Source organism: Meleagris gallopavo, chromosome 21 (assembly GCF_905368555.1).
Source record: "Meleagris gallopavo chromosome 21, MGAL_WU_HG_1.1, whole genome shotgun sequence".
Taxonomy (NCBI): domain Eukaryota; kingdom Metazoa; phylum Chordata; class Aves; order Galliformes; family Phasianidae; genus Meleagris; species Meleagris gallopavo.
The window spans coordinates 9,480,742-9,505,007 of record NC_139424.1 but is presented as its reverse complement, the minus strand read 5'-3'; the positions used below and the strand labels follow the sequence as shown (position 1 = coordinate 9,505,007).

At 59.2% G+C, this 24,266-nt stretch overlaps 3 protein-coding genes across 7 annotated transcripts in view; 1 reads left to right on the top strand and 2 right to left on the bottom strand.

Annotated features, from left to right (window-relative positions):
• Positions 1 to 1,947, bottom strand: part of RAP1GAP2 (RAP1 GTPase activating protein 2) — a 51,256-nt gene extending 49,309 nt beyond the window's left edge. For all 4 annotated transcript variants that reach the window (XM_085240542.1, XM_085240543.1, XM_085240544.1 and 1 more), the window contains exon 1: positions 1,590 to 1,947. In XM_085240542.1, the coding sequence (XP_085096668.1) occupies positions 1,590 to 1,807 (218 nt within the window). In that variant the 5' untranslated portion in view covers positions 1,808 to 1,947. The remainder of the gene's footprint in view (positions 1 to 1,589) is intronic.
• A 3,160-nt stretch (positions 1,948 to 5,107) lies between these two features.
• CCDC92B (coiled-coil domain containing 92B) lies at positions 5,108 to 16,991 on the top strand. 2 transcript variants are annotated; one of them, XM_085240820.1, is made up of 4 exons: positions 5,108 to 5,293; positions 10,103 to 10,256; positions 12,503 to 12,559; positions 14,753 to 16,991. In XM_085240820.1, exons 1-4 carry the CDS (start codon positions 5,249 to 5,251, stop codon positions 15,397 to 15,399), a joined length of 903 nt encoding a protein of 300 aa, XP_085096946.1. In that variant the 5' UTR covers positions 5,108 to 5,248; the 3' UTR covers positions 15,400 to 16,991. The 2 variants fall into 2 exon arrangements, with proteins under 2 accessions (XP_085096946.1, XP_085096947.1); XM_085240821.1 differs by having other exon boundaries at positions 5,129 to 5,293; positions 12,503 to 12,550.
• LOC146543043 (uncharacterized) lies at positions 16,483 to 19,932 on the bottom strand (the record flags this gene model as incomplete). Its single annotated transcript, XM_085241189.1, has 1 exon — positions 16,483 to 19,932. A coding segment is annotated over one exon (1,329 nt), but the record flags the coding sequence as incomplete, so codon positions are not given.
• Positions 19,933 to 24,266: the final 4,334 nt, after the last annotated feature.

Here is a 24,266-nt window from a genome sequence, read left to right as displayed (position 1 = left end):
GAGACCGAGGCACAGCACTGCTGCCCAGCACCCCTCATCACCGTGTGTCCCCACTGCCCTGCTCACACATGGGTGTGCTGAGCCCCAGTGCCAGTGCTGGCTGCAGGAGCAGACAGATGCCTTCCTAATCTTGTTTTGAATGCCAGGCCAATGTTGAAGCTTAATGATAATCAAGTTATGAATCGGTGTTTATTATTTTGATTAAAGAAGAGCATGCTCTCCATTATGTGAGCAAGATGCCATGCCTGCCGTTGCTCCCGGCTTGCAGCACAAAACTCCGCTGCCTGCGTCTCAGCAGTGCTTCACACACCCTCCTCTGAACGTGAAATTTCATCAGCAAGTCATAAATTATTTAAAGCCTCCAGAGCACCAGTTGTGTGCACATACACACCACACCTGGAATTTCACTTCCTGTGCCCATTAATTGGGACAAACGGAAGCCACGAGGGAAGAGAAGCCTGGAGGCACTGCCTGGGCACAGCACAGGGCAGCTGCTCCTGGCAGAAGTAAGCTGGGGAGGATCCCAGAGAGTCCCCAGCTCCCTGAGTTGCTGATTCTCCTGGAAGATAGAAGCGAGGGCTCTGCGGTCCTAATGCTCTCTGACAGCTCCTGCATATGATACTGCTGCAAAAAGCAGCAACACGCAAAGCAGAATGTCTTTTGGGAAGGAAGGAGGGGGTGAAGAGGGATGGAAGAACAGCCAGGTCAAGCAGCCATCACAACATTTGCAAGAAAAAGTGCAAACTTAGACTGCCAAGGAGAGGAAAAAAGAAATCCTCAGATGATTCCCTCCGCGGCGGCTGTCAGACAGCCCCTATCCCAGCCCCGGCCCCAGCCGCGCTCCCCGGACGTGGGGCAGTTCCCTGGGCCGCTCCCAGCACTGCGTCACCCCCCGGAGCCGCTCCGTTCACAGCCTGGCACGGCTACAGCGCCCTGCTCAAAAGTCACACGCCTCGAACGTCACAAACTATACAATTAAAGATACAAAGACACAGAGAAAGCTCGTTCCCAGTGTCAGCCTGCCCCAGAGGCTTCGGCCACTGCCATCGCTCCATCCACGAAAGGAAATAGCGGGTAGCCACGCTCCACCGCTGCCCCAGTACCCCCGGCCCCCTAACAAGAGCCACGATGCCCCCAGAGCATCCGTGCCCGTACGCGAGACTTTCCCGGCGCAGCCACAGCAGCCGAGCACGCGCGGAAGCAGATCGCCGTCAGTGCCAACGCTTCTCCCGCGCGGGACGGAGGCGGTTCCCCAAACCACAAAGCTCTGGGACGGGGAAGCTCTCCGACCCCCTCCCGCCTCCGCGGCACCACAGATGCCGAACGCCGCCCGTGCAGCCGCAGCCCGGAGCGGTGCCCCCCGCGCGGGGCCGCGCCGTGCGCCCGGAGCGCCGCAGGAGAGCTCGGTGCCGGACCGCCGGGGCTGCACGCACACGGCAAAGCGCCCGGAGCTCCCCAGGCGCCGGGATTCCCCTCCCGGCACCGGGACAGCCTCGCGCACACAGCTCAGGACCCCGCGCGCAGCGACCCCCGAACCGACCCTACGGAACCCCTCCCGGCCGCTCCGCCGCCACAACACCCGCACCCACCAGCGCACCAGCTCCCAGCGCCGCTCCCCCGCCGCTTTGCCCGAGGCCATACCGCCGTCGGGCGGCCCCGCCGCGCTCGGAACTCCGCGCCGCAGGGTGAGGTGAGGCGGGGCGGGGCGGGGCGGCTGTGCGGGAGGCGCCGAACCCCCGCCAGGTGCGCGCGGTCGGCGCGAGGCCGCTCCGGTTACGCAAAGCGTTACGCAACGCCCGCGGGACATCGGCGCGAGCCGCGCAGCGACGCTTCCGTGGGAGCCCCGGTTTGCGGACCGGACTTCGCGAGACGGCGCTGCATCCCGGCGCACCGCTGTGCCTGCGGGGCAACGCGCCGTCCCGCCTCCCGAGAGCCTGAAGCACCGAGCGCCGCGAGTCCTCGGGGTCCGCAGAACTCCCCCGGGGGCGAACCTCCGGGAAGGGCTCCGTCGGGCACCGATGTCCGTCCATAGGAGCTAACGGCCCGGCGCGCAGGAACGTCAGATGAGAGTTACTCTCCTTCAGAACGCCCGGCGCCGCTCTTTGAGCGCTGGTTTTCCTCCTGCGGTCTCCGGAACTGGTGTCGGTGTCGGGCAGCCCATGGTGCTTATGGAACACATTGGGGTACCGTTCCAAAGAGGTTCAAACCGCACTCAGAGCGGTCCTGGCCCCTGATCTCCTGTGATCTGTACGAACAGTTTTGCAGGCCTGGGAGACTGAAAGAAGAAGAGCCTCGAAGGGGAGGTTGGTCCCGGCCCTTCCCACCCACCCGGGTGTCCCCACGCTGGGGCTGCCCAGAGCTCCGCTCAGCCCTGTAGGAGCAGCTGCTGGCGGAATGACGGCTCGAGCAGACACCTGGCAGGTGAGATACGGTCAGACCCCACTGTAAACATTGAGCTGATAATAAATTTACTCAAACTCTCAAGCTTTCAGCCCTCCGTTGCTTTAAGGAGCTTAGTTTCTCGAAGCAGCTAGCAGGCACGCACACACACTGTTCCAATTCAGTTGAAAAGCAGTATGTGAGGCTAAGTTAAACTCGAGCTTTTAAACGAAATACTGATAGAATTCCCCCCGCAATTTACCCGGCGCTGAGGGCCGGCACTGCGGAGAGCCGCCGGGGGGCAGTGCAGGCACGGAGCTGCGGAGCCGCGCCCCGGACAACGCCCGCCGAGCCCCGCAGCGCCCGCGGGGGGTGGAGCGCTGCTGCGGGCGGCCCCGGACCGCTGGGATAACGGCCGGGGGGGGGGGGAGGCCGAGTGCTACCGCAGTCCCGTTAGAAGGCATCTCGGTGGGCCGATTTGGGTGCACGTCAGCAGATGGTGGCGCCGACCGCCGCTGTGCGGGTCACAAAGCGCCCGGCCCGCAGGAGTAGCAGAGCCAGCATCGGAGCCGGGAGGGGCGCGGGGTGACCGCGGGCGGGCGCTGCTGCACCGGGACACAAACGAGGGACCGCACCGGCACGTCCCGGCCGTTACATCAGCTCAGTACAGAAGGGCGAGCACGTGGGAGAGCCCTTTAGAATTATTAACAGCACGCGTGCATCACGCATATATCTTGCCTTCTTCTAAACTGGTTGTTCCTCTTCTATTTCTTCATTTGATCCATATATCATCCCATCTTAGTTGAACGTGTGGCCTCATCATCAAATTATGGTTTCAGAAGTGTATTTGAATTCTTACTGTTGCTCCCAGTCCTTGCCCTTAGACCTTCACTTCTTCCAGTCATAAAAGCGAGCGTGCTACACTTAATTTTCTTTGTGCTGTTGCCAGCTTCCATAACCACTCATCACATCCCCTCGTTTTTGTTGTTTCTTCGTTTCACAGAGCCACAGAACTGGAGGGGCTCACAGAGACCTCTGAAGATCCCCCAGCCCAACCCCAGCTGTGAGGTGGTTGCTGCAGGGCAGCTGCTCAGCCATGGACCTGCTGGATGCTGAGTGCTGCTGCTGCCCTCGCGTGCTGGCACTGCCGTGGCCTGGAGCAATGACCTCATTCAGAGGCAGCTGTCTGTCCCCAAATGCCTGACCTTGATTGTCTGCAGGCTTCTGTTTTATTCATTGGAAAATCAATGAAAAATGTACAGATCTGGTGAAACATGATGCGCTCCAAAACCATCCTCCCCTGTCCCGCCTGTAATTCACTTCTAATAAAGCAGACATGAGTGAGGGGAAGCTGCAGGGAGGCACTGAAAAGCCACACTCCCACACACAGCAAGGGGACTGGGATGGGCAAAGGACAGCTGGCAGTACTGACCCAGGCTCCAGTTGCGCTGGCTGTGGCCTTAAGTACCACTGTTCGAATAATTCATTGCAAATCCATCTCCCCCAAAGCACGGGATGTTACAGATCCAGTGTATTGAACCTGGGCCTTTCTACCTGCAGGCAGAATGCGGGGCTGTTTCCCTCGGCAGAGTCCAAGTGCTGTGCACAGCACAGGCATTCGGTCAGGGTCTCAGACATTCAGAAAGGAGACGGGAGTGAGATGACAAAATGACACCACAAATCACATCCTGTGGGCTGCCTGACAACACACTCACGTGCTGCTTGTGCACGGGGGGCCGATACTCTGAAGCTTCCCCTATGCAGAACAGCACAGCTTTAAGGTGAGGACGGCAACCCAGCCCCACGAGCACCTGCCTGGGAATGCTGCACTCTGCAGCAGCTTTCAGAGCGGGGAGCAGATCAGCAGGCTGTCAGCTGACGGGAGGACTCTACCATTTCTCTATTCCTACAGTGCCATGTGACATGGAACAGGCCACATTTCAGCTTCCCCTGCTGTAAGAGAGACACAATGAATGCAGTTATCTTCACAAGTGGAGCCCCAGCTGCTCGGGATGACACAAATGAAAGGGCGTGAAGAATTACCAACCATATGAGTAAACCTTTTCACATCATCCCTCTGACCACAGATTCAAGGAAGCTCTTTTTTGACAGTGTCTCCCCACCGATTTCCTTACTGAAGCTACCGCTACCCCGCATTTGACATCCCCACACACATCTTGAATTGTATTAACACTAACAGGTCGGGGGAAGAGCAAACACCGCAGGTTTTCCATCGGCTCCCGGGCTCCCGGCCTGCTGCGAAACGGCTCCGTGGGCTCCGAGCCGTGCGGGAGGGGCTGCGGGGAGCGGGCAGCTGCTGCAGGGCACGTTCGTGCCGGGGGTCCCCACAGAAGGCGCGGGGCAGAGCCTGGGGCGCGCTGGGACCGGGGGAGGGAGGGCGGGCGCCGTCAGCACCGCGGACAGCGGCGGCGGGAGCGGAGCGGAGCGGAGCTGGGGAGCGGGGAGCGGGGAGCGGAGCCCGGCGGGGCCCGGGGCGCTCAGGAGATGCCCCCGCCGCCGGGGCCGGCCCCCGAGAGGCCTCGCCGCGCCCCGCTGCCGCCGGAGCCGCCTTGCCCCGCGGGCGCCCGGCGCGGCACGGAGCTGCGCGGCTCGGTGCGGCTCGGTTCGGTTCGGCGCCGAGAGGTTCGACTCGGCCCGACTCTTCCCGACCGCGGCCCGGCGCGGCGCCCCGGCGGAGCTCCCCAGTTCCGGTCACGTTGCCGCCTGTTTACGGCGCGGCTGCCGGCGGGCGGCGGGGCCGGGCCGGGCCGGGCGAGGCGGGGCCGCCGCAGGCAGCGCGGGCGGCGCGGGAGCCCGGCGCGGCCCCGGCCCCGGCCCCGGCCCCGGCCCGGCCCGGCGCGGCCGCTCCATGACGCCCAGCGGGCGCCCCGCGGGGCCTCGGCGCTCCCCCCAGGTAACGCGGCGCGGCGGCGGGGCGGGGGCCGGGCGCTGCCCGCGGGCGGTACGGCCGCGGCCGGGGCTCGGCGAGATCCGCTCCCGCGCAGCCCGGAGCCGACGGGTGGGCGGGCGGCGGCCGGCCGAGCGCGGCGGGCACCGAGCGCCGGAGCGAGGCGGCGGCACCGGGGGGACGGGCGGCACCGGGCTGCGGAGCGAGGAGGGGGCGTCCCGGCGGGGGTTGCGGGGGGAACTCCTCCTTCCGAAGTTGCCCGCTGCCCGCTCCGCGTCTGTTCTAGAAGTTGCTGCGCCCCGAGCGCGGCCGTCCGTCGGTCGCTCCTTCCGAGGGCGATTGCCGCAGGAAAGCGGTCCGAAGCGCCGCCGGGGTCGGCCCCCTCCGCGGGTTAAGGCCGCGGGAGGACTCGAGGGCCCCCAGAGCGCCGCTGCGAAATTCCCCAAGTGCGGGATCGCGCCGCAGGGATCGCCCGCTTCAGGTCGTGATCGACTCCCAGCGCTGATTGAGGGCCGCGCGCTCCCCGAGCTGAGTCCCGGCCGCGGCTCCTTCCCTGCGGGCAGCGGCAGAGCACGGCCTGACCGCCGCCGTCTGCCAGCAGAGACAGCCCGCAGCTTCGGCTGTCGGACCGGCAGCGGTGTGCAAGGAATTGCTGGAAAGCACAATAATTTATAATCAACGTTCCTCCTATTGATTTTATCTTTGAATAGATACTGTTAGATAATGAATAGCAAACAGAACGCTGAGTGTAATTCTGCTCCGCTCAGATCAAGGAAGGCTCCCGCTGACTTTCCCAAGGCTGGGATTTCACCTCTAGTTTCTATTCCTGGCGCTGTCACTGCCTCTGTGACCTTCTCAAGCTCCCAGCTTCCCTTTGCCATACGTTCCTTACATTTAAAGACGTACTTGCTTCATGACATTGCTGCAAAGTTCAACGCGCTCAAATTCTTTGTGATCATAAAGAGGAATGGAATGAATTTCTGATATGTATCCGTGTTCGTTCCTGAGTATGTTTTCATGTGATGGTGAGGGGAACCACAGCTGGAGGAATTATTGACCTGTTCCTGCAAACCTTGTTTATGCCCTCTTACTCCTGAGGTAACTGGCCAAGTCATGATGTGAATAGAGGCTGGGTCTTGGTATGACAGTTTTTGTGCTGGGGTATGCAGACATGCAGTAGGTACACATCTGCCTTTGAAATGCACCATCAGGAACCAAGGCTGTTTCTTTAGGTCAAAGTTCTGGGATCCCAGTTCACATAAATGGACTCCTGTACAGTTTTGCCTCAGAAGCAAATCTGCAGGCCTGTAACTAAACTAAAGTTACTGCAGGAAGTTGCTTCAATCCTTTTCTTTTGCAAGTTCATGGGAGCCAGAGTGCAAGAGCAATTCAGAAACCTCCTGTAACTCACTGGATGCTTAAGTCATTTTTAACGCTAAATGTCAGATCCCAAATGACTTGCAGAAGGCACTCTGTGTCTCCAAGGAGGAGACTGGGAGTCCTGTGCTCAAAGCCTTGCAGGGACAGCAGGGGCCACTCGTTCCTGGAAGGCGGTCTGTGATGGAATGAAGTCCTTTGGATGTCCAGTGATGCTGACGTGCAGCACATCTCGCATGGCACCCAGCACCCTGAGGTGCTGCAAAACTCAGGAGCACCCGGCCAAGGAGGGCCCTTTGCGCATCCAGGTGTTGTCTGAAAAGCACCGCCAGCCCTAACCCCATGGGGCTGTGTTAGGGCAGATAGGCACAGCCTTTGCTGCTGAGAACCGCCCTCCCAGCACAGCCTTCTTCTATGCAGATCAAGTGGCAAATTGTTTTTGGTGCAGTCCCAGGCACGAGTGGAGCTGACGCCTGCAGCAGACTAGCAGTGCAGGCAGAGCTGCAGGGAGGGGACAGTTTGGGCTGCAGGTGTCCCCTCTGGGAGGGGCACAAACCACCCTCAGCAGGCTGCTGCCTCCTTCCTGGCCCTCCGTGCATGTGTGCAGTTATGAGCAACAAGGACATAGAGCATCCTTCAACCCAAAGGAGAGTATCGCTTACCCTTGGCTTTTATGCCGCATGACATCACCTCCCGAAGCTGCAGGCTCTCACTCATCTCCCCAGGGCCACGCAGTACGTGGTTCTGTGCAATCTTCCACCACCACTCATGGTGCCAACTCAGAGTCTGGAAATGCAAAGTAACAGCCACAGTGGCGAGGGAGGGATGGGAGCAGGACCTCTTCCAGCCCCTCTGCTGCTCGATGCAGACCGGTGCCATCCGCCAGGGCAGCAGCACTCACCATGCCCTGACTCCTGCCCCGCTCCAGCATGCGGGAGCCGCTCTGCAGTACCTACATCAACACAGGAGCGTGGGCACTGCTCGCTGGAAGGTGCGGTGGCTCCACGAGGTGTCATTAAGCCAGCAGCACATCATCCTTATTAGCTCCCAACACCTCCCATTTTGCCATGCGCAGTGACCAAAGGAACTGCTTCAAACTGAACGCTCAAAACGCCGTTGCAATCTTCGCTTAACTTCAAAAGCAATGAAGGGAAAATAATGGTTGCCGCGAATTAGGTTTGGAAATTCTTTAGGGTAATGTGTGCAGATAACTCCAGCAAGGCAATAGCTCATTTGTTCCCTTCTGATAGCATTAGAAATGCTCAAACAGCTCACAGATGCTGTTGAGACTCCATGACATCGTTAACAGTGAGAGGCTCTTACATCGTTACCTGTCGCAGAGGTGTCAGGGATTCCACGTGCACGTACCCCACTGCGGCCCCACAGCTCCTCTCAGCCATCAGAAGAGCAGCATGCGTGCTGCCAGGAGAGCCCTGCCCAAGGCGTGGATGGCTCTGTGGGTGCAAAAATCAGCCTCACGGAATGAGGGGCTTGGGACCATAGAGACAAACCACGGTTTGGTTTTTGTTTGGGTTTTTATGTTCGTTTGTTCAGTTTTGTTTTTAAACACACAGATCAACTACACAGATCTTTTGTCTTCCAAACCAGACAAAGCAGACCTTAACTCCCAAAAGCTTTTTTTTTTTTTTAATCAACTTATTACTTAACTACTGATTTTAAGGAGAAAAAAATCATTGTTATGAAAAGGATAATTTTCCACTTAAAGGAGGGGAGGGAAAGTTCAGTGGCAGAACTCCAGCCATTTCTACCGAGCACATCTCAAGCAGATAGAACAAAGCACTTGAAAATAGCAGCACATGTCCTCCGAGGCTCTGCCGAACCTACTTTCTAACCACCCAGAGATGAGGTCCCACCACTTCCACAAAGGAGCTGCTCCAAAGCCGTGCCCGGCCCTCCCACAGCCCCTCCCCACCCTCAGGGCTGGGGGAGGACGTGCTGCTGCCACGAGGTGCGCTTCTGGGCTGCAGGCAACAGGGATCTCCTGCACCGCCCGGCTGGCTCTGGGCACCCTGCCCGTGCCCCATCCGCCCCCCTGGCTGGGAGCTTTGCTGCAGCACCTGAGTGGAAAGCCCAGCCAGGCTGTGAGCTGAGCCCGCCCCATGCCTGCAGGAGGCACAGCACCCCCACAGGCAGAGCCTCCCCCACCGGGCAGCACCCCAGGGGCACAGTGTGCTGTGGGGTTTTGTATCAGGGCTGGAAGAGGGGGGCTAAAAATTCTCCCTGTCTGTCGCAGTGGCTGTAGCTGTGCAGGATGTGCCAGCAGAGCACCTGAATCCAGTGTGGGACGGGTCCTGCAGTGGCCCAGCGCTGGGTCTGCAGTGGGGCAATGGCCACAGCAGAGGAATGAGCCCCAAGTGCACGGGCACTGGAGCCTGAATGCAACCCCTCCTCCTTGTGAAAGGCAGAGTAAATGGAGCCCCGATTTCAAGGTTTTCACATATCTGTAGATGCTTTGGCAAGAATAAAGCTTTGAGCCAGAGCTGCTGCCAAAATTGCTTACTTTGGAGTCAAGCTTCAATGGAGTTTGATTTGATATAGGGTGTGGGAATTAGCTTAAAATGTCTTGCATTAAAGGGCTGGGCATGCTGTAAACACAAGCTGAACGTTTGCTTACTTCTGAAGTTTCTGTGGAAAGGAATGGAAAATCAGAAGCAAATGAATGTGGATTGGCTTCCCAGCAGCAGGACTGTGCTGTGCTGTGGCTTTGCTGGCAAAACTCATACTGACCTCTGCAGTGGGTTGCTGTAGGTTCCCTTCTGAGCTTGGTGCATGGCACAGGGACATGTTCCACATCTGCACAGTGATATTTCCAAGATCTAAGGGTCCTTCAGAGGTTCATTTTTCCTTCCCCATGCAGGAGGGCAGCGCACAGCACTGCACACTGCTGAACTCCATGCCCTGGGGCTGACCCTCCCAGCATGAGGCAGCACTGAGCTCCTGCCGTGTAATGCTGATCGGGTTGGACAGACCATATTGTATTTTTCATCCACTGGATCTCATCCTGCAGTTGCTGCTTTGCAATGTGGGGCTCAGTGAGCAACTGAAATCACCGCTGTGCGGCTCCTAGGGGTGATCCTGCCCCAGGTGTATCTCTGCTCAGTGATGAGGCAGATTTCCCAAGGCCATACTTAAAACAGAAATGAGCCCATTCAATACAAGGGTCTGTGTGGTGCATTTTCTGTTTTCACATTGCTGGGGCTTTCAGCCCAAGCCTGAAACAAGAGGCAGTGGGGCCGAACAGAGGCATGGGTGCTGTCCTGCAGGGCTGCACGTGCGGAGCTGCTGCCCTGCAGCCACATCCCTGTGGAGCACAGGGTGCAGAGCCCAGGGCTCTGTGTCCCACGGGTCTTGGGGCTGGTGCTGCTGGGGTGACCCTCCAAGCTGTGCTCTGACTGTGAGCCCTCTCTTCTCCCTCAGGCGTGGGCTGCAAATTCGGTTGCGATGGAGACCGTGTCCCTGGAGCACCAGATCCAGAGTGTGCAGAGGCACATCGCTTTCCTGAAGAAGGAGCAGATGGAGCTGCTCCACGGCCTGCACCTGGAGATCCTCCGCCTGCAGAAGCACTGCTCAGGTGAGCACTGGGCATTGTGGCACAGGGAGCCCAGCACAGCCCATCCTGCCCTCAAAGACAGTCCTGTTATTAAAACCTAGAACTGGTTCTCCCTTTCTCCCAGATGCCATTTGCCCAAGGGAAGGAAAATGGCTGAACTCAACCGACGATGGGGTGAGCGAGCATGGGACTGTGCTGAGGTCCCTCTCAGAACTGGAGGAACGTGGATTCCTGGGCTGGGGCAGTTCCCCCCATCCTCCTGCCCGCCCCTGGAATCCACCCCAGTGGCTCTCATCAATAATTCAGCCTGGCCAATTACTCATTGTCTTTCAGCTCCTAATCATCACTGATTCCTGGGAAACAGAGACATGAGGGCATTTCTAAAACTGTCCATTCCCGCCCATCCTTTCTGACTTTTGCTGTTTCATTTCACTGTTTTAATAGCTCCATCCACGCCTCTCCAGATACCTGAGGCCAGGGGACCCTCGGGCATAAATCATGCAGGGAGGTTCTGAGCCACCCTGGCAGCAATGGCCCTGTCCTGTTTGCTGTTTGCAACAAGCACCGTGCCCCATCCATGAGGCACATGGCTCTGCATCTGCGGGGTATGATGGGTCCAAGCTCTTGTGTAGCTCCGGGGTGACTTTGGATGTATTTACAGTGCCACTGCCTGCTATTCATTTGCGTGAGGGAGGTAGATGGGTCAGTCAGCACTTTCTTGCCTGGTCCAGGCATGTAGCTCATTGCTGCGCCTGGATGTGCTGCTGTGACCTTGGGTTTTTGCATCATGACCTTGGTGTCTCAGTGGCCTCACCGCCAGCAGTACCTCCTGCAGCTCTGCTTCACAGCTGTGCACCAATGGAGCACCGACAGCTGGGGAGGGACTGCAGCACCCGCTGAGCCCTCTGCTGCACTGCCAGCACAGGACAGTGGGATAGCACTCCCACAGCTGCACCATGGGGACGGGGGAAGCTGACCCCAGTAAAGCCCTGCAGTGCAACATCCTCGGTTGGAGGCTTTGCAGGAAGATAAACGCGGCAAAGCACAGCGTAGAGTGATTCATCTGCTGGAAGGATCCTTGCGTTACAGCAGTGCTGGCTCCCCTCCCACTCCCATTTTATTTGCAAAGTATAAACACAGCAGAAATAGCAATAGATCCTTTCAGACTCCTCTGTTTCTCCTTTTACTGGAAGATGAGCTCAGCTGCTGTGGCAATAATTAGCACATTCCCAGCGTTAGCAGAGCAGCAGGAGGAGAGCCGCGCTGCCCGGAGGGGCTGTGGTGGCAGTGAGGGCTCCACGTGGTGCTGGGCTTTGGGGATCTGCGCTGCGGGGCCCAGCAATGGCCTCTGCTGGAACCACGTGGTGCAGAGAGGGCATCACAGCCACTGCTGCATGTGGCCGCAGCACCAGTGGGGACACAGGAGCCTGACCCACCCATAGGAAGGGAGGCACACATGGGGTCAGCCGTGGGAACGACACAGGGAGGGATTCCAAGGCACCAGCACCCCAGCACAGAAGCGGGGACCCCGTCCTGAGCATCGCTGTGCAGGCAGCAACATCTTTTCCAGCAGGAGACGGCTTTGGGTTTCATTTGGAATCTCTCTGAGACTCCATTATTTTAACTTCAGTAAAATAACACAGCTGCCATTGATTTTCCGTGGGGCAGGCAGGAGTGCTGAAAGCTTTCCAGAAATTGCATTACATTCTCCGTTACTCTGCATTCTCACCACAGATTTGTTTTCCAAGACAGACGGCAGAGCAGCCTCAGCCAAGAGCTCCGTTTCAGGGCGGCAGTGATGGGGATTAGAGTCAACACGAAAGCAGATTAAAAGAAAAATGTAGGGCAGAGATTAACCGTTTAAATTCATACTCAGAAGACAAAAAGCTCCGGGATGACCGAATGCTGCTGTCCCTCCGCTCCTCCTGTTTGCTGGTGGTTTGGTGGTCTGTGATATTCGCTGAGAAATTGTGTGGGGTCCGTGGGGCTGTGGTTGCTGTGGGTCTGCTTGCACCACGCACAGAGGCAGAGATCACTCTGCAGTCAGTAAATGATGAAACGCTTCAGGCGGCAGTTTAGCTTCGGTCTATTTTCAGTCCATTGCTCCACTCTCGTCCTGGTTTAAAGCGCCGAAAATGGTTGAGCAGATAAGAGCTGCAGAGCAGTCCCAGCACGGAGCGCTGCCCGCATTGCCGCTCCGCGGTCGCTCGCGGTGGCAGAGAAGCAGCGCTGCGCCGCGTCTCACTGCCGTCTGGTTTCTCTTCCAGAGCTGACCCACGACCTTGAGATGAAGGAGCTGGAGGCCCGCCAGCAAGGTGAGAGCAGTAAGTGTGCGGGGGAACGGCCGCAGTGCTCCGAGGGGTGGGGGGCCAGCGGGCGGACGCGGCCTCCGACCTGAAGGACCGCTGGGGCTCTGTGCTCAGACAGGACGGCCCTGAGTGCCTGTGCCGATGCCCCAGGGAGGGTTTGCATATGAAAGCAAGCATTCCTCGGGTTTGCTTTGCTAATCCCCTTACACAGAGCCCACAGGGGCACTGCAGATCCCCGGGGAGCGACTCAAAGCTGGCAGACCCCTGAGCCCCGGGAGAAAGCAAACACAGACAGTCGGTGACCCCTGCACTCCCCCAAAACCCTGTGCGCTGTCCTGGGCATTTGGAGTCAATTCGGAACCTCTTCCAGTGACGTTATGTAACACTACATCCCATGAAAAAAACTCTTTGCGTTCCATAAAAAGGGGCAAAAAAATCCTGGCGCACTCAGCACGGCTGCAGGCTGCAGACAGGAGTGCACGGGGAGCTGCGTGGCACCGAGCCCTCATCGCGTCCCTCCCTCGTGTCCGGGCCCAGCACTGCCCAGCTGCCGTGCCCAGCAGAGGATGCTGTGGGAGCAGCGCCGCCTCCTCTCTGGGCTGCGTCCCAGCACGATGCCATGGCTGCATGCCGGGGGCTCGGCTTCTCTCCCTGCCTGCCCGGTGTTAGCAGTGCCAGTGCGTGGCAGTGACCATCGCCTGTAGAGCACCACCCGCGGGGCGCTGCCCATCAAGCTGCCTTAACAGCTCCAAAAGAGTACAATCCCAGTTGGTACATTTATGGGGCAACAGCCTAAATTAAGATGCCGCTAAATGATCACTCTTCAATATCACTCTTGTAATAATTACTGCATGCAGCTTCCTCCCTTAAGATCTCATTATAAAACATTTCTCCTTGCAGAAAGCACTTAAGAGCCGAAGCTGTAAAGCAGTTGCAACGTGTATCACAACAGGCAGAGCTTTCTGCAAGCTGTGGGATCACGCCTGGGCACGCTGTGTGCTGTGCAGGGCTGTGAATCCACCCCTCCCGCTGTGCTTGAGCGGCCGTCTTCCACCACATCCCCCTGCCCCACGTTGCTCACATCTTCACAACACCTCTGATGGCAGAGTGCAGGGAATGCTGCGTGGTGCCACATCCCTGGCGTCCCCACACCAAGAGCGTGTCTTTCCTTGTAGAGCTGAGAACGCTCTTTCTTGAAAGGCGGCAGCCTGAAGCCACAACCCCCTGCGCTCTGCCCTCAGTGGGCTGGTGGGGGCACCTGGCCTGGTGCTGAGCTCGTGCTCGTGTTCCACAGAGGGCATTGGCATGTACAGGATGGTGGGGGAGGTGGGTGGGAGCCGGTGCCATCCTCCTGCGGGCAGCAGGAGCCGCAGTGGAGCAGCCCACACGGCCCAGGCAGGGCGGTGCAGAGCGTGCAGAAGTGACAGGCAGGGCTTGTGTGAAATCTCCAGGTGATGCCGGGTGACTCAGAAAGACTGGGGCAGGGAGGGCACGGTCCCCACTCCTGGCTGGGAGCCGTGGGGAAGTGCTGCTCGCTGCGGCACCACTGCTCAAACATGTCCTGCCAGGGCCCGTGCCTGGCAGTGACTGCTGCAGTGCAGACAGAAGCCAAACAGGTCGGGTGTTCAGATCAGGGAGGCAGCATGGGGAGCGCATCACAGCTGGCAGCACCTGTGCAGAAGAACTCAGATCCCTCCTGCACGCTCAGCAAGGAGAGCAGAAGGGAAAATAGCATCAGATATATGGGCTCTTGTGTGCCCATACATACACACGTGTGTACGTGCCCCCAGAAAAACAGCCACACACGTGCACGCATTTATGCTGAGGTGCCTGGCTGAGCCTGGCCCAACTGCCTGGTAATCCCAGATTAGCATTCTCTGTCCTCTAATCTGGTTTTTCAGTCTCTTGGCACAAAGGCAGCAACACCCTACGCGCTGGGTTGATGGTGTTACTGCTGGGCTTTACTCTTCTCTCCCAGCCTGAAACCGTCCCCATGCAGAGGGGATCATGGGGTACAGGGATGGGCTGCGTGCACTGGGAGGGAGCCTCTGCTTGGGCAGCCCATGGGCGGCTTTGGAACCACTACTCCCAGAAGCACGCGGCACCCCACTGCACGGCTGGGACATGGCAGCACCCCGCACGGCCACTCCGTGCTGGGAACCGCGCCGCGCACGGAGCAAAGCTCCCCTAACTGCTGCCTCCCCGCAGACGCGCTGGACCGGGAGTTGGAAGAGAAGTGCCGGGCGATGGAGGCTCAGCTGCAGGAGAAGGAGAAGGACAACCTGGAGCTGCGCAAGGAGCTGCGGCACAAGGAGACGCTGGTGGCCGCGCTGCGCTCCAGCCTCCGCAGCAAGGAGCGGCGCTTCCTGGAGGAGCTGAAGCGGCGCAGCCACCGCGTCACCATCCTCGACACGGAGCTGCAGAAGCAGACGGAAGCGGCCGCCTACCTCTCCCTGCAGCTGCACGCCACCGCCCAGCGCCTGCCGGGCCCTCGCAGCGGCGGGCGGCCGCCCCCCGAGAAGCCCCCGCCCGAGGGCGGGCCGCCGCGCCGCGGCCATAGGGCGCATCCGCGGCGCCCAGCCGGGGTCGGCGCCCGGCCCGGGGACCCCGTGCGCGAGGAGCACGACGCCATGCCCGACCCGGCCCTCTTCCTCTACGCGGCGCGGCCGCCCGCCGCGCAGCGCCCGTCACCGCCGGAGCCCCACGCCGAGCCCCGGGGCGCTGCCGCGGCCCCCCGGGCGCAACGGCTGCCCCCGCCGCCGCCGCAGGAGCCCGTAGCCGGGGCTCGGCCAGCCAAGGGCGAGGCCGGCAAGCGGCCGGGGCCCGGGCCCCGGGGTGCCCGCGCCCGGGAGTAAGCATCGAGGCGGGCACGGCCTGAGCGGCTGGGAAGGCGCTGAGCCCGGAGCACCGTGCTGAGCGGCGGCCGAGGTCGCCGTTCCCTGGGAACGGGGCGGGGAAGACAGCGCTCTGCTCTCGGCCCCGCGCTGAGCCCGCAGGGCTGGGCCGTGCTGGGGCAACGCTGCACGAGGCTTGCAGAGGGGCAACAAAGGAACGAGGCTGGGACGAAGCTGATGCAGGGGTCCCCCAAAGTGAAAGGTGCCCGTTTGCAGCACCCGGCGCCGCTCCCCGCCGGAGCGCGGCTGTGACCCGCATCACCCGCACGGGGTGTCCGCGCGCCGGCACTGTGTTCCTCACTGGCACCTACAGCCGGCCTCTGTTTTCTCACCGCAGACTGAAATCGTGTCAGCAAGGCGCTGGCAAAGCGGGATCTGGTGCGCTGCCACCCACGGGACAGAGTGGCCACAGCGCAGCCCCATCAGCAGCAGAGGCTGCAGATGACGCTTTGCCTGCAGTGTCCGAACCATTGGAGCCCACCTCCCCCGTGCTCAGTTCAAACCCCTGGGAAAGCATCGCCCTCCCTCTGAACCATCACCTGCCTCCAGCCCGCAGAGTGCCCATGCAGCCAGAGGTCTCTATTTTTGTAGCTCAGTGTTTATAACTTACAGTGCTTTTAGGAGACTCTCAGTTGCATCCCAGGCCAGCTCTCCAGATGGTGAAATCAAACCCCAAAGTACGATCAGCTCTGCAGAAGGCGAGCAGCTTTCATGCTGCCCTTTGGCTGTGATGGGCACCACTGGGAGAAGTGTCCAACTCTGGTGGCAGGGCCCCCCCGTGCCCCCAGTGCTGCCCCAGCAGCCTCTGGCCATGCTCCCAGAAGGGCACTGCATGGCAGCGGGTGAAGCACAACCTGGCATCTCGTGGTGAAGCCCCTCCTGGCCTTGGGACAGGGCTGCTCTTCCCAGGCTCTCAGTGCTTCTGCTGAGAGCACTTCCCAATGTTCTTTTAATGTGAGAGAGGGTAAAACATCTCTGTGCGTCCCTGTGCTGTGATTTGCACAGCTGGTTCCCCCTCGTTCCTAGACAATCCTGATACACAGAGCGTGTTGCATTTTTATTATGAAGTTATTGACAAAATCATGTTGTTCATGACCAACCTGAGCATTAGAAAGGGGAGGGCGTGTAAGTACCCTCCTGTTCTCTGTAAATATCTTCCTAACAATCAGCATTTTTAGTGCCTAGTATGTAAATGAAGCAACTCTGTGGGAGCTGCAGGACCTTTCCCCATTCTCAGCCATCAGCAAGGAGCTCGAGAGGCACATCCCATCTCAGTGCCTCGTGGCTTCTGCCCACCCCATGGCAGCCGGAATGGGCAGGGAGGCAGCAGGGCCATGAGAGTCTGGAACCAGCCCTGAGCTGGGAAGGGCCGGCCTCGTGCACTGCTCTGCGGTCACTGCTGCTCCTGAAGGGGGGGAAGCTCTAGAGTACAATATATACGCACTTATATATATGTATACACATAACGCACTTGCTTTGAAGGGAAAACACTGTATGATTGTAATAGAAATGATGTTGAAATAAATTATTTTAATCTTTGTATTTATATAAAATGCTCAACGAGATCTAAATGATCCCAAAACCCAGAAAGGCAGTGCTCCTGTGTTTCACCTGTGGGATGCTGCTGGGAGCATTGAGCTCACGGAGCAGCAGGGAGCCCCGGGCAGTGCCTGCCCTGCCCACGTGTGCAGGGGGTCCAGCTGCCCCCAGCCCTGGCTGCAGCACTGGGCAGTGCCCCATCACTGCATTGCTCAGCGCTGCTCAGCTCCGCGTGAGTCGGAGCAGTTAGCTGTAATTGTGCTGCAGAGCTCTGTACATGGACACGCATAGGCTGGGAGTGTAACTGCTGACACCTACACGCTCTGTATGGAACAATGTGTAACATTGACGCATAAAGCTTAATAATTAGACTGGAAATGGATGCATAGCAATAATGCTCTATTGTTAAACATTACCTGATATATGTAAAACAGCATATTGGCAACTCCTGCGTGCAGACCAACAGCCAGGCACGGCTCTTGCACCCACTGCTGCTGTTCTGCACTGCTTGCAGCCCAGTGGGCCCAGAGCACTGGTGTAGTGATCATCCTTCCCCCCATGCTGCAGCTCTGCAGGTGCTCTCCAAGGAGGGTACACACTGTGTTGCACAACCTAGCAGCAGAGGCAGAGGAGCTGTGCACGTGGCAGAGGCAGCCCCATGGTTTACACAGTGCCCCAGGCAGGCTGCTTGGGGAGCTCTCCTTGACCCCATTAATTAAAATGCCTTATTTTCTGAGTGTGTTTGCTGGGGCTACCTAAGTGCCCCTGGCTATATGCTTCCTGCTTTGGTGGTGTGGTTGTTGCGGCGCTCAGCAGCTCCCTGGCTGAAGTGTCAGCGCTGTCCTGCACAGCACAGCCCGGCAGAGCTCTGCCTGACTCCCCACGAGGCTGCACGGGCCCAATGCCCATCTGATGTGCTACCACCCTCCTGGCAGAGCACTCCCTGATTGCATCCAGCCTGCCAGCTGGCGTCCTACCCCTCTCGCACACCCAGCAGGAGCTGCCCGCACCCAGGTCTGGTCCTGTTGCTTGTTTGACCAAGGCAGAATTCGAGGCTTTCTGCAGGCTGCCCTTTCAAAGATTCACTTTCCCATCACTGCAGTCACACCAGTAATGAAATGCCGAGCCCTGAACTCCCACATCTTCCTGCATCCGTAAACCCAGACCTTCTTCCTGAGGTCCGCAGACAGATGCTGAGCCACATCTCCCCAGTGGGCGCAGGGCCACGTGCTGGGACCCTTGGGGCTGTGCAGGAGCCTGCCGTCCCCACCGGCTCTGCGCCGCCTCAGGCCGGGCCCTGCACTCAGTTGGCCCTGCTCGAGCAGCTGCAGCTCCGTCAGAGCAGAGCACGGCATTCTCAGCTGGACGCAGAGCTAACCGGGGCAGCGGCACCGTGTGCCTCCTGCTGGGAGATCCACGGCGATGGGACGGGAGCCAGAGCTCTGACACTGCGCTGCTTTATGTGAGGGTGCAGTTCACTGCATGGCACCATTATTCACCCGCACCATGTTCACGTTGACTTTTTTAACCAAGCATTTTTCAAAACGTATTCTCTACATAGCCAGAGAGCAGAGAACGGAGCTGTGAGCTGTACGTGAAAAGCCATTGTGATACCCCTGTTATTTCTTAATGAAAAAAACGCAATCCCTTTGGAGTCGCGCTCTCCCGCCCCAGTGCAGCCCCCCGAGCTCCCACCGGCAGCAGCCCCGTCCCACAGCCCCGGGCTCCGGCTCTGTCACGGCTGGAAACCGAGCGGCCCGGTCCTCGTCCCCATTCCCACCCCGTCCCCGGGACACGGCTGCGGGCCGGCCGAGCTCTGCGCTCCCGGAGGCCCCACGGCCCGGTCCCACTCCGCCGCCGCTGCTCCCGGCCCACCTCCTGGCGCGGCGTCCCCGGGACGCAAACCGAACGGAATTGGCTTTTGGCCGTTCGTTTTTCAACCCCGAGGAAGGCGGCCGCCCTCGCCCCGGTCCCGCACGTCCCTCGCCCGTCCCACACGCAGCGCTCCGGCGGCACCGCAGCCCCGGGGCCCCGCGCGCGACCTTGCAGGCGTCGGGAAGGTCGGCAGCGGCCCGCAGCGCGGTCCCAGCCCGCCCGGCCCGCGGCGAGGCCCGCTTCGTGCCCCTGCGCCGGGCCCGGGCCTCGGCAGCGCAGGGGCAGCGCAGAACAGCGCAGGGCGGCGCGGAGCCGCAACCCCCGTCCGACCCGTCCGGCCCCACCGCCCCGCCACGGCCCATCCCGCCCCCGGCCCCGTGCGCGCGGCCCCTTTAAGGCGTTGCGGGCGGCGCGGAGGTTGGTCCCGGGCCGCGCGCCGTAGCGGGGTCGCCGCACCACGTGGGCTGGAGCGGCGCTGTCCTTCGCGGCGCGGCGGGACGGGACACGGCGGGCACGGCGCGGGGCGCCCATGGTCAGCAAAGCGGACGAGATGCCGCCGGCCGCCGTGCCGGCCTCCGCGCAGGGCGGAGAGCAGCAGGAGCCGGGGCCGCGCGGCAGGAGGGCGGCGGAGGCCGAGCGGCGGCCCGGTAAGGGTAAGGGAGGGGGGGGCCGCGGCGGGGGGCGGCCGGGACGGGGGCCGCGCCTTGGGCCGGATCGCCGCGGGGCGCCGCCGTTTCGAGGCGCGGGGCCGGCGGAGAAGGAGCCGCGGCCCAGCCCTCGTCGGCGCGGACGCGGAGGCCCCGGGGTCGTCGCGCGCGGTGTCCGCCCCCGCTGCTGCGCTCCCGCGGCCCGGCGGTGACGGAGCGCCCCAGGCGGTCCGGGGGGATTCCGCGACGGCGGCCCGGGGCGGTGGGGCCTCCTCACGCCGCGGGGGGTGCGCTCGGGGCCGGGAGGGAGCGGCGGAGTTGGGGGGGATCCGGTCGGGCCCCGCGCCGGATGGGGGACGGAGCCCGGGAGCGGTGGGGGCGGCCAGGCGCGTTCCGTCCCGGCGCGGCGGCACGGGGAGCCCCGGCCCCGTGAAGGTCACCTTCAGCGGACGCGGCGCGGCGCGCCCGGGGGGGGGTTGGGGGGCGGCCGGGAGGGGCCCGCGTTCCCCGGACTCCGGCAGCCGGCAGCGGCGCGGGGCTCCGGGCGCCGTCCGGGCCGGACGGGTGGCGGCGGGGCCTTCCCGGCCCTCCCCGGGCAGGGAATCTCGGTGTGGGCCTGGAGTGCCGGGGAGGCCGCTCCGTGCCGCGCTGGGAGCCGTATGCTCCGGGTCGGCCCCGCTCAGCACCGGCCGTGTCCGAGGTCAGCTGAGGGCCGGGACCCTGCGCACGGAGTCTGGCGCCGAACCCCGTCCCGTAGCGCTGGAGCCGCGCGCTGTGTGGGGCCTCGCGTGGCCGTGTTATGGTCTGTGTCCCTTACTGCTGCCTGGCCCGGCTCGAGTCTGCCCGGGCCCTGCGGGCTGCCATGAGGTCACTGGGTGGTGGTGTCCGCAGGGTGACTGCAGAGGGATGCGTATGTGTCTGTAAGAGATAATCTCATAAGGCAGTTATCTTGGGGCCACAAAGATGCAGCTCGCCTCGTGTGCTCTTCTAAACTGAGTTCTGCTGGGGCCGGTGTCACGGTATGGTGGTGTCTTTGTAATAGGTGAGAGGCAACTGATCCGCTCTGAAAATGTGAACTGCGAGAATCTGTCACTTCAGAGAATGCTCAAAAGCAGATATGTGGGATTTCCTGGGAAGAGCAGATAGCTCATGAGAGATCTTGGCTGAATGCTGTGTGCTTTGACTCATTAAAACCCCAACAGCAAATAAATGAGGGGGGCAGCGACCTGGACAGCCCTGCGCCCTGACCTGGGCACTTTGCATCTGCTTCAGGGTGTGGGCACCGGCCCTGCCCGGCATTCTGGGTCATCCTGGGCTCAGAGTGCCGTACCTCCAAGAGCTGAGCTTCCCAAGCGCTGCTCTGCAGCTCGGCCTGCTGCTGTGCTCTGTAACCTGCAGAAAGAAAGGTAAAAGCGTGGCACTGCGTGGCTGCTCCTCATAGGTCACGTTGGTTGAGCAAGGGATTGCCGCTGCCTTCCTCCCCCGTTTGTGTGGTGATGAGGTGACTTTTTGAAGTTTGTCACTCAAAGCAAAGTTCACTGGCGTTAAAGCTGGCAGGAATTCAAGTGTGTGGGGGAGAGCCTCCCCCGCCTCCCATGCTCCATTTATTCAAGTGGATGCCAAGCACAGCTCGGGTTAAAAAGTTACACTGTGTGATCCCTGCTCAGCATGAGCTGGGTCCTGCGGGAGGGAGGTAAAGCCCTCCCTTGTGTCAGCCAGAGGACTCTGGGCAGCGCAGAGCTGGCTGAGGGCCCACAAAGCCGTGCTCCATCCCCATGTGCCCAGCACTGCCCATCAGGGTCCTGGCAGCTGCGCCACACAGAGGGGCGGCCGCTGGGGATGGGCTTCTGGCTAACAGGATATGCTCTTCTGTTGTGCTGGTCATTGAGTCCGGGGGGGCTGCTTTCTTTGGCCTCTAAAGTGGCAAGAGAGTTGTGACTGCCCCTCTCCACCTTCAAACAAACATGCTGGGCTGCTTCATTCTTCTGGATGCAAAAATACACAAATGCTTTGGGTACTTGCATTGATTTCCAGCAAGAGCAGTTATGGGTTAAGTCACCTCTCTTGTTAACTAGCACAAGATCAAAAGGCAGCAATTGTGTGCAGCACTTTTGGACTATTTTTGTTACTGCAGTTGTCGGTGCTTCAGAACAAGCTTGTCTCAGTGCAGGTTAGCAGTGTGTCTACCTGGCAGAGAGTCCTTCTTGTCAATGCCTTACTTGGAGGTTGTTTTTTTCTAAGGAAAAAAGTTCCTGTCCCTTTTCTTCCAGTTCACTTATGTATTCATTTATCTTTGCTGTTAAAAGAGCAGAGAATGAAGGTACTAATGGAGAACTGCTCTGGAGGCAGTGCTGCTGTCCGTTAGCAACAAAGTCAAAACTCAGATTCCTAATCAGGGGATCTGCCGGCCCTGTCTGTCGCCTGACCTTGGAGGTTTGCTTATGGTTTGGAAGCGGCTGAATTGCTGACGGCCGGCTTTTCCAATGGGCGGTTGTAGCACTTCAGGGGGAGAACTGGACCAGGAGGGAGGAGGATTGTTGCTATGAGGCAGAGGAAAGGACTGTGATAACAGCAGCACATGTGTGATGGGGATGGGACCTGAGCAAGGGGTGGTGTTTGGTGCAGCTTTGCTGGAGGGTGGCCCTGAGCTCGTGCTGAGAGCCGGAAGCTCTCAGCTATCCCCGAGCAGCATTGCTCTTGGGTTTCCCAGTTAGAAAGTGGAAGTAGGTCAGGAATATGCACACACAGAGGTGCAGGCACATGGCTGCCTTCTGCACAGTAAAAACAACTTTGTGTTGCAGAGAACTGTTTGACTTAGCAGTCTGTAAATGACTGAACTTGGCAGCATCCTGCTTGCTTTTCTGCATCATGCTGCGTTAGTTGTACTAGAAAGCTGTTATTTTTAAAAGTTTTAAAGGTCTGAAGTTCATGCGTTTCTTTATTTGCATTTGAGGAGTAAAACCGGTCCATGGGGCAGTGTTTGCACACAGTGCTGATGCTGCATGGCTGTTGGGTGGCGGTGGTGCTCTGGAGGTGCATCTGCTGTGGTGTGGGGCTGGGCAGGGCTGGGTCTCCCTTCCTTGGCAGTTGAGTTTTCTTCTGTATTTTGCTTTTTTTTTTTTTTTTTTTTTTTAACTGACTCCAAGACGAGAGGTTATCTGGTGTTTTTGTGACAAATCAACTTAAATGCACTTCTAGAGGTGATAAACCTTCATCTTTGAGTGGGAAAATGGATCCACACTGCAGAAATGAACACCAGAGCAGTCTGAGGCAAAAGGCCAGCTGAAAGTCCAGCGAGGCACGATTCCTTGTGCCTAAGCAACATTAAAGTAAGGGCATGGTTTAAAACCAGAGCATGGTTTTTAGTTTGTATTTCTCTTTTGCTTCAGCTGTAACCTTGGTGTTTCTGTTGGCATTGATCTTTGGTCTTTGCCTCTAGTCTAGTCTTCTCTCCCAGCTCGTGTTGGTTGAACTGCTATAGTGATCTGTAGCAGTCACCTCACTGCTTTCAGAACAATGTTTCTGAAGTTTTGGCCAGACAGAAAGCTTATGAATGGGCTTAAGTTTGTTTCAGAGAACCAGTGAGGCAATGCAGGACGCAGAGCATGCTGTGTTCTGGTGGCTCGAAGTGCTGTAGCTGTGAGACCCATGAATGCCCTGGGGCTGCGAGGCAAATGTTGTTGGTAAAAACACAAAAAGCCACAGACTTTGGAGTCAGTCTGAAACATGGCTTAAGTTGTGGAGGTGTATGTGGCCAGATTTTTGCTTGGATGCTCATGCTGAGTGGTTGCCCCTCTTGCTCCCCGTGGGCTCTCAGGGACAGGCTGTGGCCTCGCTGCACTCCCTGTGCAAATGTGGTGTGGGGCTGCTGAAATCTAACAGCAGTGCTTGGAGCTCTTCCCACTGGTGGGTTAGAGCCAAGTGAAGTTTAATGACAGCCAGAGAGCAGCTCTAACCCTTCACTGTGGGCTCTTATTAAAAGGAGCGCTTGTTGCGCTGAGGAAGCTCTGCAGGTCTCTGGGAAGCTGTGGTTTCCTCTAGGAGGTGAGGGAGGCTGTGCTCTCCTACCAAAACATTTCCACTGGGGCCATCTGTGATCAGTGTGGCTGTTCATTTAGTCAATGTATTTGGATTCAGTAAGCTATTTATTTTGATTAATTTGTTATTAGGCTAAAACTAAATTTGCATTTGCTAGACCAACAGCAGCCTTCTCGTGCTAAAGCCATCGTGCTGCAGTGCTCTCACTCTGGTTTTGGTTGCAGCAAAGCCTCCCGGTGCTCCTGGAGCAGACCTCTTGCCCACGAGGAGCCTTGCCCCCTCCCAGGTGGGGCACACGAAGGAAGCCCCTCTGGGGCCATTGCTGCTCAGCCCTGCTCGGTGCTTCTGCAGTGTCAGCCTGCAGTTGGGTCAGTGCTGCACAGAGCAGGAGGGTGGGAGTGGGAGGGGTGCACATAATCCTATTTGAGTATGGGTGGCTTAGTTGTTCTGCTGTGTACCTTATGAGCACAAGGCATGCTGGCAGTCTTATTTCTACATCATTAAATCCCATTGCATCACTAATACAGGATGGCATCGTATTGTTTTTCCTCAATGTCTTTTATCTCTGCGGATGCATGTGAACTATTGCACAGCATCAGCCACCCGTTGGACGTGGCCTCCTCCTCCTCGGAATCAGCGCGTCTCCAGCTGATGGGTGTGAAAGCTGCTTCATCAGACAGGGTTTACATGGCTATTACAGGGTGAAGTAAGCTCTGCTGAAATGTTACG

Bases quoted from the DNA above. Each gene is read 5' to 3' on its own strand.
- CCDC92B (XM_085240820.1), top strand. From the start codon at position 5,249: ATGACGCCCAGCGGGCGCCCCGCGGGGCCTCGGCGCTCCCCCCAG. The intron at 10,257-12,502 runs GTGAGCACTGGG...TTTCTCTTCCAG, and splicing joins CCTGCAGAAGCACTGCTCAG to AGCTGACCCACGACCTTGAG. The intron at 12,560-14,752 runs GTAAGTGTGCGG...GCCTCCCCGCAG, and splicing joins CCGCCAGCAAGGTGAGAGCA to ACGCGCTGGACCGGGAGTTG.